Source organism: Dermacentor andersoni, chromosome 11 (genome assembly GCF_023375885.2).
Source record: "Dermacentor andersoni chromosome 11, qqDerAnde1_hic_scaffold, whole genome shotgun sequence".
Classification (NCBI taxonomy): Eukaryota; Metazoa; Arthropoda; class Arachnida; order Ixodida; family Ixodidae; genus Dermacentor; species Dermacentor andersoni.
Window position 1 is genome coordinate 13,697,174 of NC_092824.1, and position 20,686 is coordinate 13,717,859.

Below are 20,686 nucleotides of genomic sequence, written 5' to 3' on the forward strand. Positions count from 1 at the left end.
GAAGGCATAAAGAAGTTATAGCATCACTACAAGATAGCACCTATGTCCTTGTGTCGCCTTTGCTATATGGTTCATTTCATAGCATAAATGTTCATTGTAAAGATGTTCATTGTAAAAATGCTCAAAAGTATATGGCTGCTGTAGCATCAACCCTAGCGAAAAGGCTACTTTTGGGCAGACTAGACTTTTCGCTTCATTGCTGGCAGCTACTCTACATGCCAGGTTTGCCCCTACTGCTACCAGTATGTTTCACCACGGTACACAAGAGGCTTCACTGCATGGTAAGCTTGCCATTTTTGAATGCATACAAAATAATGTGGCAGGAGAAGCATGGCTGCAGGAACTAGATAGTGAAGCACCCCCTGGCTGCAGCGCTGTTGAAAGTTTGAAACAGGGATGCTACAAAAAAGTACAATAACTGGGCAAGCAAAACTTTACAACTGTTTCTTCTTACTACTGCGTTCTAGGTTCAGTGCTTCTTAACAGTACGCCCACAGACCCGTACACTACCACACAAGTGTGATAGGTTGATGACGACAAAAATCATGGTGCCCATTCCATTCCACTATAGAATCAAACAAACAAACAAACAAAAACAATTCCTGGCTCAGCCAAGGAACTAAGAGCCTTCTCCGCAGGTGACACACATACGTGGATGATGTCCATGTCGCGTATGTTCTGGTGTTGCCCACTGCTGCCACCAGATGACGGCGAGTGCTGGGAGGAGCTGCCAACCGATGCAGTGGCCGTAACCACGGTGGCCGCAGTGGCAGGAGTTGTAGCCGCAGCTGCGGCCAGAGGCATGGGCGATGCCTCCTGTAGTGTTTGCACCACACACTGGTCTCCAGGGTAGGCCGACATCATCTCAACCACTTTGCGCTGGTCATCCTGCGGCCATAGTCACCGCCCATGCCACTGACGGTGTGCGTGGCACCCTCACACACAAACACACACACCGCGGACTTCGCATACAACTGCACAACAGAAATAGCTGGGTGCAGGTGTTACACAGTTTGCAGCAACTTTCGTAGAAAAAAAGTGACAGGATTTTTATGTGTCAAGATCTTTACTAAAGAAACATTATGCTGGGCAACTTGAAAACAAAACACTCTCCACAACAACAGGCAATTTCGTTTTGTATTGAGCATGCGCACACACAGACACAAATGACTTGGCAAGCACAGCTCCACAAAGGTGCAAACAGGATAGGACAGGCTTGATTTTTGGATTGCATTAACATTATAGGGCCAGAAGTCCAAACAATATGCTCATAAGCATAGCCAAAAACAAAAATTTAAGAGGAAGCTTTAGCTCAGGCCCAACTCCGACGCAGCCTGTTCAAATACATGTAAAACGCAAAAACGTTTTTATGAGATAACCCCTGGACCGATTTTAATGAAATTTGTTGCATTTGAACGAGAAAGCTAAATTCTAGTGACTGTTGGAAGCGAAACTTCTATTTAGGGCTTGAATTTTCTTAAAACGATTTTCAAATATTTGATCGTTTGAAAAATATAGAAGCACGAAGTTTACAAATTCATAGATCTGCATCAAGGACTGATATCGTGGTTCTGTAAAGGGCATCCATTAGATCATTCAAAGCGGACAAATTCAATATGTCATTTTACATCTTACATGAATCTGTTACGTTGGTTAGAAGAATTTTGCAAATGTTTTATTTCCCTATTATAAAATTTTTTTATATTCATGTGTAACATATTGACACGTGTACTTATCTTTATCGGGCGACCACGTTTCGCCGCCTAACAAATGTTATTGCACAGCGCAGGACACGCCTGCATGTATCCGAAGTTTCTGGAAAGTTATCGATGCTTCTATCCGCTGTCTGTTGTCGCCGAACCTTGTGTTATCTGATTTCATCGCCTGACGCGAATGGTGTAGAACTTTATGAAAGGCACGCGGGTCCCAACGATTAGTATGGAACATTCGACGACTGCTGTATAAAAGCCGACGCGATTGACCCGCTGATCAGATTTTCGACGATCGCCGACCGGGTTCGCCGCTATCGTTGTGCTATAAGTGTAGCCTGTTTTGTGGGCACAGGTTCGCCCAATAAAAGTTGGTTTTGTCGTTCACAGTATTGCTACTGTGTTCTTCAAAACGTCACCACCACGTGACAATATCAATTTTGTCCGCTTTAGATGTTCTGTTAGATGCAATTCACAGAATTGTATTATCATTTCTCGTTGAGTTAAAGAGTTGTAAACTTGATAGTTTCATATTTAGAAAATTTTCGAGTTTTGCGAATTTTTAATAAAAAATTGACAACCTAACTCAAATATTCGAAATGAACAGTCACTAGATTTTAAGTTTTTCTTTTAAATGCAACAAACCTCGTCAAATTTGGTGCAGTGGTTGTCGAGAAAAACGAATTCTCCTTTTACATGTATTTGGATAGGAGCACCCGAGCTAAAGCTTCCTCTTAAGGATTTTATCAAAGCCAAAAATGCCTTCAAGATCTTGAAAAACGTTTTCATGTCCAGAAGTAATTGGAACACAATTGTAAGGTAAAGACGCACAGACTTCAGAGATACAGGAAATTATTTATTACAGTAACGCAGCGTTTTGGGTGTGTTGGTATTACATAAAGAGTCTTACAAAACACGAATGGACGAGGACACAGAAAGACATGGTTGCCTACATATGTGGTTCTCTTACTCGAAATAAACACTGTCGTAAGTCAGCGCTTGTCCATACCACGTCTTTCTGTGTCCTCATCCTTCCACGCACTATAAGCCACATTATTTATTATAGGTCGCCATACTAGCAGCTGTGCACAAATGTGTTAAGCAACTTGGCACTTGCCTGACTGACGTACGACTGGACTCGTATCTCCGAGACATTCTACAGTGATTTCCGAGTGCTTTTACTACAATGCCGAGATTCACATGCAAAAATAACAATCTGCTTAAACTTGTTAGCATTAATGGCATAAAATGGAAATAGCAGTAGTATCAAAATGGAGGATGGATAGGTGGGCTAGTTGGTGATGCCTTATACAGTAAACTCTCAGTTGTCCGAACGTCGCTTTATCGAATATTTCAGAATAACGAGCTTTTGAAAAATCCCCGGCAGGTTTCTTATAGATTCTATGCAAAAATGTTTCACTTAAATGAATTTCGGAACAGTCAATATTTCAGTTTAACGAACTCGCTCAGAGGACCAAGGCTTATTTTTACGATCAAAACCAATGCCCACCCTCATCAAATCGCCGCTCCAGCAGCAATGTAACGTCGCTGGCGCTACAGAGCCCCTGGGGCAAAGCGGCGGCGTGGAAAACGAACGCCAACGAGGCATGGCCACTGAGATCATCCGCACAAGACGAGCAAATATGTAATCTCGGAGGCCATGAACAAAGTAACATCGCTGGCGCTTACAATGCCGCCAGAGCAAAACGGCGATCTGTCACACCATAAACCACGTGCTGTATGTTTCTATGTGTATGGTCGTCGTCTCCTTCTTTTGAAGAAGAGGCGAAGAAGACGAAGAAGAGGCAGCTGCCGAGCCAGTTTCAAGCCCTATAACTCTAGCTGAGGTTGTAGGGTACATTGGAAAGTTTAGAGACTTTGTGTCTCAACAGCAAGCTGTGCCAGAAGAAGTGTACAAAAACATTGACTCTTTGGACAGTTTTGCTACTTCCTATGCTTTAAAAGTGCAAGTGCAGAAGAAGGTTACAGATTTTTTTTCTATGTGATAAAGGCAGCATTATAACTGTTGTGAACCTTGTACTTGTTTATATGTACAAATTCCATTTCACACATTTCTAACACTATGGATGCCATGTATTTTCCTCCATGAATTGCACTTCAAACTTTTGACTCTGTATGCCATGTCTTATGTTGGTCTAGTGAGTTAAGTGAACTATTTCCTTCGGTCTCTTGAAGTTCACTCAAGTGAGAGTTAACTGTAATAAAAACTTAGGGCGCTAAAAACACAAAGGACATAGAAAAATTCGTAAACTCAATTTACGAAGTGTAGCTGGTGGACCCGCAAGGCACATCCACTTGAAATGGCTCATAGCAATATTTAAGCTGACTTTCATAATTTGAACTCCTGCAGACTTCTTTGTCCAAGTTCAGCAGGTCTAGCTCCGTGGTAAGAAATGATGCCACTGTTCTTTCTACTGAAGAAATCAACTTTTCTTTCTTTCTTTTTGAGCCACTACAGATGGCGGACACCTCCGATATATTCTCGACGAAATTGGGAAATACTGCACCGACTCAGGATTTAAGAAAGAAAACACTGCAAATTGCCTCATTTGTGCAGAACTCGTCCAAAATGAACTACCAATTTAACTGGAAAGGCCCTTTAAAATCGACTCACTAACAAGTGGAATGTTTGGCTAGGCTGTATGGATGAGAGCTTAGCTTGTTGTGCATCTGCTATAAACTCAAAGACCACTGTTTGATAAGTGACATATAAAGGCTACTAGTAATTTGAAGCATCAAGGAAGATGATCTTTAGGTTCCCCTTTGAACTGTACATAGTACACTTCTTAAAGTGCACAAGATTTCATACTGATGCCCAGAATCTCAGAGTGTCACTCATGGTCCACATCGCTCAGACTACACATGCTCAGGCATTCAATTTTTTCAAAATAGTGTTTGCCTGAGCTTGTTGGTTGCACATAGCACAAACAGTTTCCAGCCGAAAGCACTGAGATGGACAAAAAAGGACGACGACACATGCTGATGTGTCGTAGTCCCTTTGTGTCCATGTTAGTGCGTTCTGCTGGAAACCCCTTGTGCTTTGTTCGATTTTTTTCTTTCATGAACCTTCCTTCACCTTGCGGAATTCCACAGAACTGACCTGCCATCACAGACAACTGTTTTCATTTCACATTATCTATTAGTATTAGTTCATCTCCAAGGGGCACAGGCGACGCGCAGTCAGCTTGGCTGTAATATGCCAACAAAGCAAAGTGGATGCACCGCGACAATCTGCTCAATTTGATGTGTAGAGAGGGCAGTGTTCTGCCTTATGCTGCCACCATGAGTTTCGAGTGCACGCATAATAGTGTTCCTGTTGAGCATTTGTATGCAATTTGTTAGCACATACCAATATGACCAATGCAGACCTATTTGATGACGATTTGCAGTGGACTGCAAACACGCAGCTCAAGTTTTCTATCAAGTGTGGCTATACGAACAAGGTGAGATCCATTTATTAAGTGTTGAGTGTTCTTTCCGGCCTTCTAAGCGACAAACGCACATCTAGAGTTAGGTTTTAGACTTTCTTCACTAGGTTCTGAGCCACGGTGCGCAAAAACCCTGTAAACAAATGATGACCATAGGTGCACGCACAGTAAATCAACACGAAAAGCTGTGTGAGAGAAGCAATGCTGCGATGACAGCAGGGGCTTCCAGAAATGTCCAGGGGCTTTGAAATGTCCAATAACTAGTTTGTTGTTCACATGCTTTTGTGCACATGCCTGGCCGGGCTGAATACTATGTCAAGAGCATGTTCTTAAACAGCGTTCTTAAAGATACATGCAGAGTTACTAGTCAATAACAGCGGTCGAACAAGGAACATCGCTGGAGCCAACGCTAGAGCTGTTTTGACAAGGAGACTTTGCCGCCTGTTGAAATGTTGGCTGCAGCGACATTCTTTGTTTGACCACTGCCATTAATTTCAAGCCTCTGTCTTCCTGTGATCTTTTGTCTTGTTTGGACTACAGAGTCCCTGTAGCATTCTGTTTGCTGTTGCTTGCACTAATATAAATCACACGCAGTTCTTGCGGTGGTATATTTTACAGGATTTACTCTACTGCTTCAACTCTTCAAAATAATGGTACGCATGCCCACACTTTAAAGCCACAAATACTGTCCAAAAAAGTCAAAAAGCTTTCCCTGACTACTCAAAAATACGCTCGATAATGTCTACAACGACCTTGCAAATTGTGGAAGAGATAGTCACAATTATCTTTTGCAATTAAGGAAGTACTACAAGGTGCACAGGGTGCTCAACACACATTAGGCACGCACTCACTGGGCACACTATTCTTAAAGATCACCTGTGACAGATAGTACTATTCTAGTCCTTGAGCTGGATTACTCACGGCGATGGATATACCTAACTTGCACAAGAAATCAAGATGCAAAATGTACAAATTATCAAACATTCACATTTAATTAATTACTTTATGGCACTTATTGCAATTGATGAACTGCAGCTGGTGAGTTTGCAAGGCGTATCCACTTAAAGACAAATTTACAAACAGACACTAGCTTCAGGATATTCATTTTCAAAGCAGGCAACAAAATAAATACATCAGTGGTCAGGTTACTTTCGTGCTTCAATGTATAAAATGATGTTTTGTTAAAGTAAGTGGAACAACAGTGGACATTTACTACAAGCTTTACAGTGCAATTTTGAAACTGGTGCCATTCTCAGAATTGCTTTGAAGTGCTTTGTAAGCTCACCGGGTACAATTAATAAATTACATGTGCCATAAAGTAATTAGTAAGAAACTTACTGAAATTTTGTGGCTTAGTAGATTACACACTTTGATATCTTGTGGTAGTAGTGTTCATCTCTTTGAGTATCCAGTTCAAGGATTAGAACTGTGCCACCTGCAAGAGGCGATTTTCAAAAATTCTGTATAGTCTACAAAAAAGTTTCCTGTATATCTCCAAAGAGTGTGTCATGATTGTCTCTTAACAAAACAACCATTCCTAAAGCTGCTCAGGCTACACAATGGTCCAACCAAGTGACAACCACTGCCGTCCTTGAGCCAAAATGAAGTGTGCTATAAGTTACCACAGTTTTGAAAGCACATGCACAAGCAAAAACCACAAGAGCACCAGCAACTTGCAAATAATAAGCATGCAAACCCAACTTGATACGAATAAAAATGGTTCGACAGGCTTTCTCACGCAAAGAACAGCAGCTTGCTGATAACCACGGAAAAAAGAAAGTATGCAATCAGCGTGTTCTACTGGTTCTAGCCTACAGGTCTGAATTTTGCAGAATAACAAAGGAATGAAAGGACAACGTTTTCATCAGTAGCATGAAGCTACAAGGTTATCAGAAAAAAAGCTTTGTTGCCAAAGAAAAATTGGCCTTGGACCGGGGCTTCAATTTGGGACAGACACCTCTCAAAGGTTGTCATCAGAGTTTGTACAGAACATTCATCTCAAAAATGAAGAAAAATTCAAGGATTTCAAGGTTGCTGCAGGCCAAGATTCAGGTACACTGAAACACACATTATTCATACACATATACTAAAATATATTCAAATGTCCTTCTTAGCTGCATTTTTTACAGCTCAGTGTGCTACTCAGTTGGACACAAGCTTCAAGCGATTCAGGTGGTGGAAAGTCAACTTTCCCATTGTAATGATTCCCCGTGCACCTTCTGGCACATCACACACATCACTCATCGAAGGTGTCCGGCTCCACCCAAAGATACTCTGCATGTTAAAGCCAAACGCCTGAAGCTTACTTTCCTCCAGGAATATCTGGAGCCCACGGCTCAAAAATGCAACCATGATGGCTGCAATGTGAACCAACTAAAAAACAACAAAAGTGTTGGTACAGCTTGGTTGCTTGATCTGGCTTTGTCTAGCACTAGGATGCAACAACAATTTAAACAAGCCTGTTGTCAATGTTTGTGCACATGCCAGACCAACTGCTTAAAGACACTCTCAAAAGAGAATATATATAATTTTTCCTGTTAACAATGTCCATGGCATAGAGCTGATCAGGAGTTTGTTACATTGAATTGCTACCTTGAATACTCGGTAGTCGTGCCAAACTGCAGTTTTCAAGGAATTCAAGGAGCGCTTTATATTCAAGGAGCTCTAAGGGCCTTTGAATCTCTATTTCTAAATTCAAGGGTTTTCAAAGATTTCAAGAAGGTGTACAGAACCTGGGTCGCTCGACCATCTTAAATAAGCAGGCGGTTAGAGAGAGAGGCTGAATTAGATGACAACTCAAATGAGTGCAGGGACATTAAATATGGCAAATCAATTCTGAAAACATTCGCACATTCAGTGCCATAGCACTTCAAGGCAGCAATTAATGCACGCTCTCTCTGCAATCTGCTAGCCTCCTGGTTATCAGATGGTAGGGTGACCGGCCCCGGGTGCACTGATCCCGAATTTGATCTCCGGACGAGGACAAATTTTTCTTCATTTTGAACCCCGGACGAGGACAAATTTTTCTTCAATGGTGAAGCTTTCTTTCTGAGAAACCCGTAGGGGTTTCCTTTATAGCTTCGTGCTGCTGTCGGGTGGATGACAATCTTCCCTTTCGAGTACGCTCCTCCACCTTGTGGATTTCCGCAGAGCTGACTCATCAATAACTGCACTTGAGAAGAGCCAAAGGAACATGTAACAATTGATGGTAATTATAGGGGCGCGAATTGCGTCCGCTATAGACAGATGCGCGCAGAGAGAAGAGAACGAACTTTGAGAGCAACCGGCGAGCAGCCGAGCGGCGGTAAAACTGAGCCTTTATTGTGCGTGCCTTCCACACCGAGAAGGTCGGCGCCCGCGAACATAAACATCCGCTCGTTGTGCAGACACTCACAGTGGTGGCGGCGGAATCGGATCCTCTACAGGGCTCCCCCCCGTAGATACAAAGGTCGCTGCTGTCGCGCTGATGCCCAGGACACGTGTTTACTCACGGGGCAGGGTACGGATGGGGGAGAATCGGGTGGGGAACGAGGGGGGAGTGCGAGAGGAACGCACAAGTTTGCCATGTACGCGGGTTTCACACGGTCGATTGAAATCACGTTTTCACGGCCGTTCACAAAAACAGTAAAAGTCTTTTCTCCGCGCTGTAGCACTTCGAACGGGCCGTCGTACGGTGCAGTGAGGGCGGGCCGGATGCCTTCGCGGCGCACGAAAACGTGACTTGAGGCAGCTAGGTCTTTGCTTACGAAAACGTCGTAAGTGGAGGGCTGTCGAGGTGATGTTGGTCGCAAACGCTCAAAGAGCGACCGAAGTTGCTCAACGTAGGCAGGAGGCGAGAGGTTGGGGACTGCAGGTGGTGTGAAGAATTCACCGGGTAGACGTAGTGTCGTCCCGTAGACCATTTCGGCAGCAGTACACCCTAGGTCTTCTTTTATCGCCGACCGAATACCTAGTAGAACTAGCGGCAGGTCGTCGACCCATGAAGTTCGAGCGTCGCGGGCGATGAGGGCGGCTTTCAACTGGCGGTGAAGCCTTTCCACCATTCCATTTGCTGACGGATGGTATGCAGTTGTGTGGATGTAGCGGATACCGAGGATGCTTGTTAACGCTCCGAAGAGCTCACTTTCAAATTGTCGTCCGCGGTCGGTTGTTACCACGCTGGGGCAGCCGAAACGAGATATCCAACCGGCTACGAAAACGGACGCCACGGTTGGCGCCGTAATATCGTGTACGGGAAACGCTTCAGGCCAGCGCGTATAGCGGTCAACGCAGGTGAGGATGTATCGTTTACCGCGCGATGAAGGCAGCGGACCGACAATGTCGATGTGAACGTGATCAAAGCGAGAGTCAGGCGGACGGAAGGGTTGAAGTGGTGACTTGGTGTGGCGGGTCGTTTTTGCACGTTGGCAGCATTGACATTCTCGAGCCCAGCGGCGGACATCTGCGTTGATGCTGGGCCACACATAACGGGAGGTGATGAGGCGCTGAGTGGCGCGAACACCAGGATGGCTCGAGTCGTGTAGCTTGCCAAAAACTTGATGACGGTGCGAGGAAGGCACAAATGGACGGGCACAGCCTGTTGACATGTCGCAGACGATCGTACCAGAGGAGAACGGCAGTGGCACCTCAGCAAACGAGAGAGATGTGGACCCTGCACGCAGGTCACGCAGCTCGTTGTCAGAATGTTGTGCCTCTGCGATGATGTCGAAATCCACAGCAGCAGTGGAAAGCGCGTCGACACGTGACAGGGCATCGGCAGCCGCATTAACGGGTCCTTCGATGTACCGTATGTCGGCCATGAATTCGGAAATAAAATGCAGGTGCCGAATTTGCCGGGACGTGTGTGTGCTGTGATTTCCGCGGAAAGCGAATGTCAGTGGCTTATGATCCGTCAGTACGTGGAACACGGTACCTTCGAGAAGGTGGCGAAAGTGGCGAATGCCAAGGTAGACAGCCAGGAGTTCGCGGTCGAAAGTGCTGTATCAAGTTTCTGCCGGCTTCATCTTCTGCGAAAAGAAACCGAATGGACACCCCAAATTCTGCTGGAATTGTTGCAGAACTGCACCAACGGCACTGGAGGAGGCGTCGGTGATGAGCCGCATGGGTGCGTCAGTTAGGGGATGCACTAGGAGGGTGGCTTGTGCCAGGGCATTCTTGGCTTCTTGGAAGGCGGCGTCTGCTTCGGATGTCCACTCCAAGATCGCAGATGGTGCCTTTGGAGCCTTCAGCATGTCGGTTAGAGGTAGAATGATGCGCGCTATATTAGGCAGGAACCGACGATGGAAGTTCAGAAGCCCGAGAAATTCGCGGAGCTTGCGAAGCGACGTTGGGCATGGAAAATCCCGCAGAGCTTGAACCTTTCTGTCCAATGGCATGATTCCTTCAGGTGTGACAAGGTGTCCAAGAAATTCGACGTTGTCAACACCAAAGACACATTTGGCTGTGTTGATAGTTAAGCCATGTTCCTGCAGTCACGAAAACAGCAACCGCAAGTGGTCAGCGTGCTGCTCTGGTGAAGAACTTGCCACCAGCAGATCATCAAGATAGGCGATGACGAAGTGCAGACCACGTATGACTTCATTGATGAAGCGTTGGAAAGTTTGGCCTGCATTACGTAACCCGAAAGGCATGCGGACGTACTCGAATAGGCCAAAAGGTGTTGTGATGGCAGTCTTCGGTATGTCCGCTGGTTCCACAGGAACTTGATGATATGCCTTGACTAGGTCAATCTTGCTAAATATGGTTGTTCCAGCAAGAGTGGTAGCAAAGTCATGAATGTGCGGGAGCGGGTACCGGTCGGGAGCGGTGCGGGCATTCAATGCACGATAGTCTCCACAAGGGCGCCAATCTCCGGGGTCACGCTTGCGCACCATGTGCAGGGCAGATGACCAGCTGCTTGACGATAGGCGGATTATGCCTAACTGCAGCATGTGATCAAATTCTATGCGAGCTGTGGCGAGGCGGTCTCCAGCAAGACGCCGTGGCTTGCAGGACGCTGGAGGACCCGTGGTGACAATGTGGTGCGTCACAGTGTGCCGCACCGGAAGTTCCAAATTGCTAGGTTTGGTAAGTTCAGGAAATTCACTGAGGATAGAGGCGAATTCTGATGATGGCGAATGCGGAGCTGGTTGCGTAGAGACTGACAGCGGTGCGAGGATACCTTGCACGGAGAGGCTGGTCGTACAGTCCACAAGTTGACGGGAGCGGAGATTCACGTTCAAACCGAAATGGGTAAGAAAGTCCGCACCTAGTATGGCGAAGCGCACGTCGGCGAGGATGAAAATCCACCGAAATATGCGACGCAGGCCCAGGTCAATGGTGAGGGAGCGTTGGCCATATGTTGCGATTGTGGATGTATTCACAGCTTGCAAAGGCGCAGTCCTCGGACAACGGTGTCGGTGCTGGCGAGAGGCAGGAATGACGCTTACCTCTGCACCAGTGTCCACAAGAAAGCGATGGCCTGCGATCTTGTCCGTGATGTAGAATAGGCGGCTTCCCGTAGCGGTTGAGTCACGCGCCGCCATTAGTGACTCGCTTCCATGTTTCCCTGCCAGCGACAAGGCTGTCGACATTTTGCAGCGCTGGCGCCGAACCTGGTGTGGTACCAGCAGAAGCCATCATAAGTGTGTCTTGGGCGGGAACGGGAATGCGAACGTGAGCCACCTCTAGCCAGTGGAGAGCGACGAGGCGTGTCCATCTGCATTGCTGCCATCGTGTCCATCAGCCTGTCAATTTTCTCCTCGAGGTGAGATTGCCGGGCCTCGAGGTCTGATGTGACAGTGGTCGAGGACACTGCGGAGCTTGCGCCGGAGTAGTCGTTCACGCGGTCCGCGAGCTCTGCCAGTTTGTCAAGAGGCGTATCATCCGCAGCTGCCAAAACCACGACAAGTGTCTGAGGCAAGCGTTGCAGAAACAGCTCGCGCAATAGTGGACTCTCGGAGTCTTGGGTACGGTCGCCGAGTAGCTGTCGCATCCGATGTAATAGCTGCGACGGTCGGCGATTGCCGAGTTCTTCCGCGTTGAGGAGTTGCTGCAAGCGGCTTCTCTCGGACACGGTTTTGCGTGTGAGCACTATGGCCTTGAAATGGTCGTAGGGTGCGGCCGGATGTGGGGCTCTCATGACGTCGTCGAACTCATCAGCTACCTCGGAGGAAAGTGCTGAGACGACATGCAGGTACATCACACGTTGCGATGTGATGCGCCGCAGATCGAAGAGGGCTTCTACTTGCGTGAACCACACTGCGGGATTCTTCGGCCAAAACGGCGGCAGCCGCAGCTGGGCATTGTAAATGGCGTCCATGGCTGCGCTGGGGGCAGGGATGTCGCCTGTCACTGTTGACTGGGGCTGAAGAGCCGGGGCGTCATTGCTGAACACTGTAGTGTTCATTTCGTCTTCCATTGCATGAGCTTGCTACGTCCGGGTCACCAAGCTATAGGGGCGCGAATTGCGTCCGCTATATACAGACGCGCGCAGAGAGAAGAGAACAAACTTTGAGAGCAACCGGCGAGCAGCCGAGCGGCGGTGAAACTGAGCCTTTATTGTACGTGCCTTCCACGCTGAGGAGGTCAGCGCCGCGAACATAAACATCCGCTCGTTGTGCAGACGCTCACGGCGGTGGCGGCGGAATCGGATCCTCTACAGTAATGAAAATAAGCCTCTGAAACTTTTGGATTACTGGCCACCTCAATACTACCAGCTGGAGTCAGTAAGCACCAGGCAAGGCCCCCTTAATTACATGTACTCAGTTTCATACAGGTGCAATGCTGTGGAGGCTAGCAAGACTTTTTGCGATGGCTGCATGAGCACTAAAAAGTAACACGGCATTTTTGCCAGCATTTACTTGACTCATGAATAAATAACAAAAAAACGTATTCATGTTTAAAAATGAACAAACCGCTTTCTATGGCTGCTCATAGATTGTTTTAGATCATTTTGCTTTTCATTGTTTCCCAATGAGGGTATTTTGTTTTCGGCCCACCACGGCAGCCTCACGTGCATTGCTCAAGCAAGCATTTGTGCGTGCACATTTTGTGCAAAAGGGGAGCCCTAAAAAAGGTACAGAAAAGCATCAGAGAAATTTATCAAGAAAGAGATGCTTTTAAATTACTATAGGGTTTTGTGTGCCAAAACCACAATCTGATTATGAGGCATGCAGTAGTGGGGGACTCCGGATTAATTTGACCACCTGGGGTTTTCTAACATGCAGCGAAGACTTAACATTAATTCCGTATTTGCAAAAGGTACACAAAAATTTTTAAATCCGCAACCTATGTATCATATCTCAGCACACCGCCACTACTTTCTGCTGACTGTCATGAACAGTGAATCACCTACGGAGCACAATTAACAGCTTTAATGTTGTAGATCTAGTTACAATAATCCACAAGTTTTAGGTCTATTAGGCACTGAAACCAAGTGAATAAACAAACACAGCAGAATTTTCATGGCATGAATCTCATGCGACAGTGCAAAAAATTTGTATTACCTGAAATTCGTATCTGCCAAAGATGTAAAAGAGCATTAGGAAATTGAGGGGGGACATGGCAATAAAATTGCTGACTGCATAAAATCTCAGATTTCTAAATTAATTTTTTCCCCCTAATACTAAGATCTCCCTTTCTATTTCATGACAAAATATTTGGAAGAAATATGCAGCAGAATTTAGAGAAATTGTATTTCTTTAGTGCGTTGTCTTCGAAATTGGGAAGAAAACCGGGTTCAGAGAGGTGATATCACACCGCTGATTGTGCAAGCTCAGCTTCCCTTAAACACAGAGCTGCCATATTGGCATCGCCCTAAGCATGAGAGATCTGAGATGCAGACAGCTGTGGCACTGTATTTCTCCATGTACAAATAAAAGCAACAAAAGTGAGCACAAAAAGAGAAAACGAGCAGTCGCAATTTATTACTACAATCACGTGGCATGGAGTGATGGTGTGCTCCTATTGGCCGACACAAATTTGAATCACAGGCGCGCTTTTTCTCGCACATTTTAGCAGCAGTAACCTGCACACTTCACGTGTTCCAAGGCCAACATTTTATGATGTGCATCATTATCTCAAGTTTCTTTTGTTGCTGCATCCTGGCTGCTGCCTGACGGAGATAAGGACATGATTTGCGCAAAATAACAGAGAATTTGTTTGCATTTTTTTGCGGCAGTGAAGCTGCTTTGTATCAAGCAGTCTGATGGGTGTGGAATGGTAGAAAAGTTTCAAATTGACATCGAATGTGAAAACCGACAGAGAACGTGGAACACAGAGGTCAGGCTACCCATGGAAGCAAGTGCTGCCGATCTTGCAGGCGCGGCAAAACTAGGTCACGTGTGATTGCCAGCTTCTGATAAAGTTGCAAGGCATTTAAAAATGGCCAACAAGCTGCATGATATTGCGCAAAGAAAGTTTTCCTTTTTTTTTTCTGGGGGGGGGGGGGATGAATAGGTGTGGTGTCAAGGCAGAGTGACGTACATTGCTCTGGCAGCAGCACTGTGACTGGCGTGCCAAGGCCTCCTCGCCAGCTCTGCCAGGAATCGCAGAGCGGCTCTACTGTTCGTATCATTCACCATGATGAGAAAAGCAGTTCGCAACATTTGAAATTTACCACCTTGTAAACTAATAGACTTGGGCTGCATCAGGCGTGATCATATGAACAAGATTAAATTGTACAAACTTATGAATTGAGTTAAAATACATTTCAATCCTAAAATGCTATCGCGTTCTCATAGTGATCAGAGACGAATTCTGGAACATTCTTTTTCTTAATGCTGCTGTCTGATAGTTACTCAATGGCACAAATTATTTCCAAAGAGACACGCTGCATCATGACTCACAATTAATTAGCTATAGAAGTGGATGTTGTGCGTTCTTCTTGTTGCAGGACATCATGTGACAGGGTGAATAGATAGTGGAAAAACAAGACAGTGGCTAAATGACATGGGACACACTGCTGACTGCCAACTAATGTTTATTGCAGTCACAGAATATACGTAACAGTCAACGCGCAAGAAAAAACAGTGGCGAAGCAGGAAGACAAAACAAAAATCACCTCCGAGGGTGCATATCTGCTATTATCTCTAAGATATGAAAATATTTTTTTTCTAGAACTTGGGACACATTTGTATGTAACGACTCCTTTTTGTTAATCTCAAATATCTCTAGATTCTCCCACGATTGCTCAACACACAGTGAACAAATGTTCGAAAATTATCTCACAATTAGCCAATTACCAATTTACTAACTTATAGATTAGTCAATTAATAAACAGGAAGTAGTCATTATGCCCAGCATCATTAAAAAAAAACAGATTTTGTATTTTAGAGTTGGAGATCAGCAACAGATACATGCACTCATGGAGAGGTTGTTTTGTCTTCATACTTTTCATTGTGGGCTGACTAGTACATACCGTATTTACTCGAATCGAATGCGTACCTTTTTTTCGATAAAACGGGTCCAAAAATAGCACGCGCGTTAGAATCGAGTATGGCCCTAAATCCGCGTTACCATATCGCCATCGGCATTTGAAAAATGGCTGCCTCGTATGCACTTCTAGCCTAGCTGCCGTAGCTTCCTCCCTGTGCATACCTCCATGTTGCACGTGTAACCAGGCGCTGGTGTAACGTGGTCTACCGCCTGTCTTGCCGTTTTCTGCGTTTATTCAATCCGCATGGAAGCGCCGACTGCGAAGGCACACAGAGTCCACCATGAAGGCTGCATTTAAAAGGAAAGTTATGTGCGCGGAGACGGATGGAAATCAGGCCGCATCACGGGCATTCGGAGTTCCCAAAACTTGCACGCGGGACTGGCGCAAACAGAAGGAGAATATTTTCGACAGCAAAGCAACAAGAAAGGGTTTCAGTGGACCGAAGCTGGGCCGCATCACCGGAATAGAAGAGCTGCTCGCAGAATACGTGCAAGAGCAGCGAGCGGCACAGCGGCCTGTGACGACCGATCTGCTCAAAGTACGGGCGATGCAGTTAGCCCTACAGAAAGGGCTAATGTGGGGGGCGACTTCAAAGCGAGCAGGTGCTGCCTTCCAATATTATGAAAAGAAAAGGCTTTTCTCTTCGAAGGCGGACAGGGATATGCCAAGATTTGTCCGAAGAATAAGAAGAGAAATTGCACAGTTTTCAGCTGCACGTTTTGAAGTTGCGCCATAGAAACTGCTACCACTTCAGACATTGGAAATGCCGATTAAACGCCACTCTACTTTGACATGCCTGCCACCACAACCATTGAAAAGAAAGGGGCGAAGCAAGTGCACATTTTGTCTTCCGGCCACAAAAAAACTAGTCACTGCAATGCACTGTTGCACTGCGGATAGGCACAAGCTGCCCCCGTATCTTATCTTCAGACAGAATATGCTCCTGATAGGAATCATGTTTCCGAGTGGCCCGACTGTGCGTGCAAATGAAAAAGGTTGGATGACCACGGACTTGATTGCTGACAGGATTGATAACGTTTGGCAGAAGAGACCTGACGGCAGTTTAGGTCTGCGTGGGATGGTTGTGCATGACGCGTTCAGGTGCCACCTTGACCAGCGCATCAAGGACAAGCTGGCTGCATGCAACACCGACCTTGTTATGATACCCGGCCGCATGACATCGCAGCTCCAGCCACTCAATGTTTGTTTGAACAAGCCAGTGAAAGATAGAATTTGGGCGCTCTACAATTAATGGCTTGTTAGTGGCTGCCACGAATCCATGCTCGCCAATAAAATGAAGCGTGCCTCGCTGCAGGACTTTCACTGCAGGTGAAAGAAGCATGGTGCACGATCCCGCCTGCCATGGACAGCACCGAAGATGAAATGCTTTGTTCTGTTGATAGCGATAAGGAGTTGTCTGATAGTGGCGACGAGTGATATCTATTGCACCACGGGACTGATACCGGTGCAGTGAAAATCTTGGCGGCAAGGTACGCTGCTTCCATTTGTGTTTTTATTCATCGCAACTTTAGTGTATTGGGAATAAATCTGTTTTTTCCAAATGAGAGAAAATAGTATTTCTATATGAAAGCACGAGGTGCGCAGTATTGTACTTTATTTTTGGGTCGTGGAAAACGGGAGCGCATTACAATAGAGTAAATACGGTATATGACGGTCACTGCAATAAACGTCAGTTGGCAGCAAGTAGCATGTCCTATGTCCTTTAGCTGCTAATCCAATTTTTTTTTGCTCTTCCTTCACCACATTAGGTCACCAACCAGCCCACATATCCACACTGTTTCATGTGGCAGCCCATTATGCAACCAACGCGCAGGAAAGCAAACACATGCCCCCACTCACCATGAGCAACTGGCAGCCATGCAAGGCAAGTGAAGCCTCATGCGTGCAAGCCAAAATGTGCTGGTCAACCCAAGCGAGCGACAACAATCAGTGCATGAGGTGCGATTGATCAAGAAGCAACACAACGAACTGGTTAGTAAATGGCTTACGGTTTTCGAGCTTAGAAAGGAAACTTCCGCCACTTCCAGAGCCTGCGCGCAGCGCAAGTTTTGAGGGGAGGGGAGAGGGCAAATGGGGGAGAACGAGAGAGAGAAAGAGAAAAAAGCCTGTGTTAGTACCCAGTCACAGGGGAGGGAGGAGGAACAACACTAGCGGCAAGTCAACACTGTCACCACATGGTAATCACACACACGTATCAGCAATCAAAACAGGCGACAACAACTTGACCTTACCCCGAGCTGTTTTACGTAGCCAATACTGTGGCCAGAGTAAGCAGCATACCACTCCAACGACTTGACAAATCCTGCTCTCAAAGGATTGGAAGCGGAAGAATGTTGCACATTACAGGCTCTATGAAGCATTGGGTTCGATCAAAGTTCAAGAGTTTTCACGCCAGCCTCTGTAACCTCAAACAAAATATGCTGGCCAGCAATTTCTGTATTACTTTCGTAATAAGAGCACAGGCTTTGCATTAGCAGGAATTGCAAAGGCCCTTTATTCGCACATAGTAGCTGAAAGTGGAGTCACTTAAAAAAATAAGTACCATGATTTTGGGCTGACCTATTTAAAGTCAGTGTCAACACTGACATTGGTTATCGCTTTCGCATCGCTAGCCTTGTCACTACTGTCGATAGTGGTGTCGGCCTTAACCTTGAAACGATAAGCGTGATCGGGGATCGTTGTTCTGAGCACGTGTTTGGTTGTGCTGCACGCGATTGGCCTAGGTCGTGCCGACTTCACAAGGCGGACCGGCCTAGTCCAATCACGTGCAGTACAACCAAACCTGCGCTCCGAACAACGATCCCCAATTGTGCCCCAGCTGTGTAGCTTCCATATCGCCCTACAGCAAAGCGACGCAAAGGCCAACAATGTTGGCATTAACTGTCCACGTGAAACTAAAAAACCTCACGAAATCACTGACACCTCGCCACTTGTACTTTGAATTGGATTGGACTGTGGTTGCACGCACAGAAAGCGTGCTCAGCTGCCATGCACTATAATTACTACCAGCCAGAATAAGCAGATGACAGTCACTGCAGCAATTTTCTAGGCTGCAATGATCAATCGAGGAAAGAAGAAAGCCAAATTTGTCACGGCCAATGTGGGAGGTGTGAGCATTATGCGAGTGCAAATATTATACAGGTAAATATGGTATGTAAAATGTGATATGTTAACTTTCATTGCTTTTTTTATACATATGTTCACTCATTTTTTCTTTATTGTAAAGTGAAAATATTATGTGTATGCGTGTTATGTATTTATTTCTGTCATGTAATTATGCTGCAACTATACTGTATTATGTTAGTACCACCATTTGCCTAAATGTTCCTCTTCCAACTAGACTTCGGCTATGGGCCCTACCAGTTCTGGAAACCTTGTTTTTTTATGTTTGTTAAATTCACTTGAAAATGACTCTTACCTGGTTGATCCCTGCTCAAACTTCGCTTAGAGGTAGCATTTTCGGCAATTTTTGTTTCGTACCACATTCCTGACTTTTACTTGCACGAGTTTCGTCCACAATAAATAAAAAAAGTGGGTGTCATCTGTGGCAAAGCCAGTCAAAATGTGTTGGTTTCACTGCAATGTAGCACTAGTGCCATCTGTCACAGCTACAATGAACACTGCACTTTTGCTGTGGCACTGACATATGGTGACCACATTCTGTTGCAGCAGAATAGAAAATTTTTTAGTAGTATCAAACAGACATCACCCCCTCCAGTTTCATTGTGGAAGAAACTGGTCATTAAATGTGGTAATAAACGAAACTCACTGCCAACTGCTACTTGTGTAAGAAATTTGAAGATTAAAAATTCGAGCAGAATGAAGCCTTTGGTTTAGCAAACGGTGCCATGCATACCCGGCACTCATATTTATACAAGTCAGCACATATTGGAGTAGGTTTAAGCATAGAATGCTAATTTGTTGCACATCAGCAGCATAGTGTCTGAATGTATAATTTGTCCCCTCATATGAATTCCGGCGTTCCTACTGTACCCTGCTGGGCAGCCTTCAACAAACTCATGTCCCCTAACAAGTGCTACAAAGTGAGTTCTCATTAATTATGATGTAGGCCTCTGCAATTAAGTTTTGAAAAGTTCTGAATGCAGCTGAATCAGTTTATCTGCTGTCATTTCAAGAATACATGCACGCATGACACCTATCTCAATCTTCTTTGTGCATACTTCATGCTCACATAAATTGCTACTTGAGTGACCTGGGCGACTGTTAGTTAGAGCACCAACCTTGTGGCTACCTGTGGCTACAGCCCAAGCATGATCACCTTATGATAAACACATAACACACATTAAATTTCAATGGCTTTCGTCCGGATGTGGTAGATTTCTCTTTGGATTCACCGTGGCTTTTGATAGATTGTAGATTCTCCCTCTGAAACCATGCACAATAAAGTGGTTCCTCTTCATTTGACTATTACATGCTTGTTGTCTCACTCCCCTCTATAATACTGTATGCCCAAGAGTATTACAAATAAATATACCTAAATAAAGGTGCATTTCATGCCTACAACTGAAAGGCAAAAAAATAAAACAAGAAAGAACATTTTGGCCAATGGCCTAGGAGTGCCTTGTTCACAAGTAGTAGAAAACTGTAAACAAAGCACCCATGCAGGAGCTGAAATTCCCTTCATCGTTTCTTTAACCTTTTAGCTTAGACTTTTAGACTTAGAAATTTAGACTTTTAGCTTTCAGCTCATTATTCTTTTAAATATCTTTTAGTTTTTACCATGATCAGTGTCCTTTCTTTTTGCACTAGTACACATTGTACAGCATATAAAGGTTGCAAGGAAAACAAAGCAGTTAATAAAAATTAACACAGTGCAAATTGATCGTGATTAACACGCCGTGCAAATCACCCATCAGGACAAAGAGTACACATGCACATGTCCCCTGATGACCCAAGTGACAAAAATGACGAAGTAAAAAAAAAGAAAAAGATACATATCACCAACAATGCTTTAGACAAAGCCGTGGGGCATGAACATTTTACAACTTTGTCACTAATCTTCAGAACCAGTGAGCCAAATCTCGTAACAATGAAGTCACATATGATACGAAAATACCTTCATTACATGC

The 20,686-nt window shown here is 45.3% G+C and overlaps 1 protein-coding gene across 2 annotated transcripts in view; it reads right to left on the minus strand.

Moving 5' to 3' along the window:
- LOC126517908 (DNA-binding protein RFX2-like) overlaps nucleotides 1-20,686 on the minus strand; it is a 144,563-nt gene that overhangs the window by 77,209 nt on the left and 46,668 nt on the right. The window contains exons 6-7 of one of the 2 annotated variants that reach the window (XM_050167732.2): nucleotides 17,585-17,626; nucleotides 652-888 (exon numbers count right to left, since the gene is read on the minus strand). The exons of the other annotated variant lie outside the window; for it this stretch is intronic. Of the exons in view, the coding sequence (XP_050023689.1) occupies nucleotides 652-888; nucleotides 17,585-17,626 (279 nt within the window). The remainder of the gene's footprint in view (nucleotides 1-651; nucleotides 889-17,584; nucleotides 17,627-20,686) is intronic. 2 annotated transcript variants of the gene reach the window in all.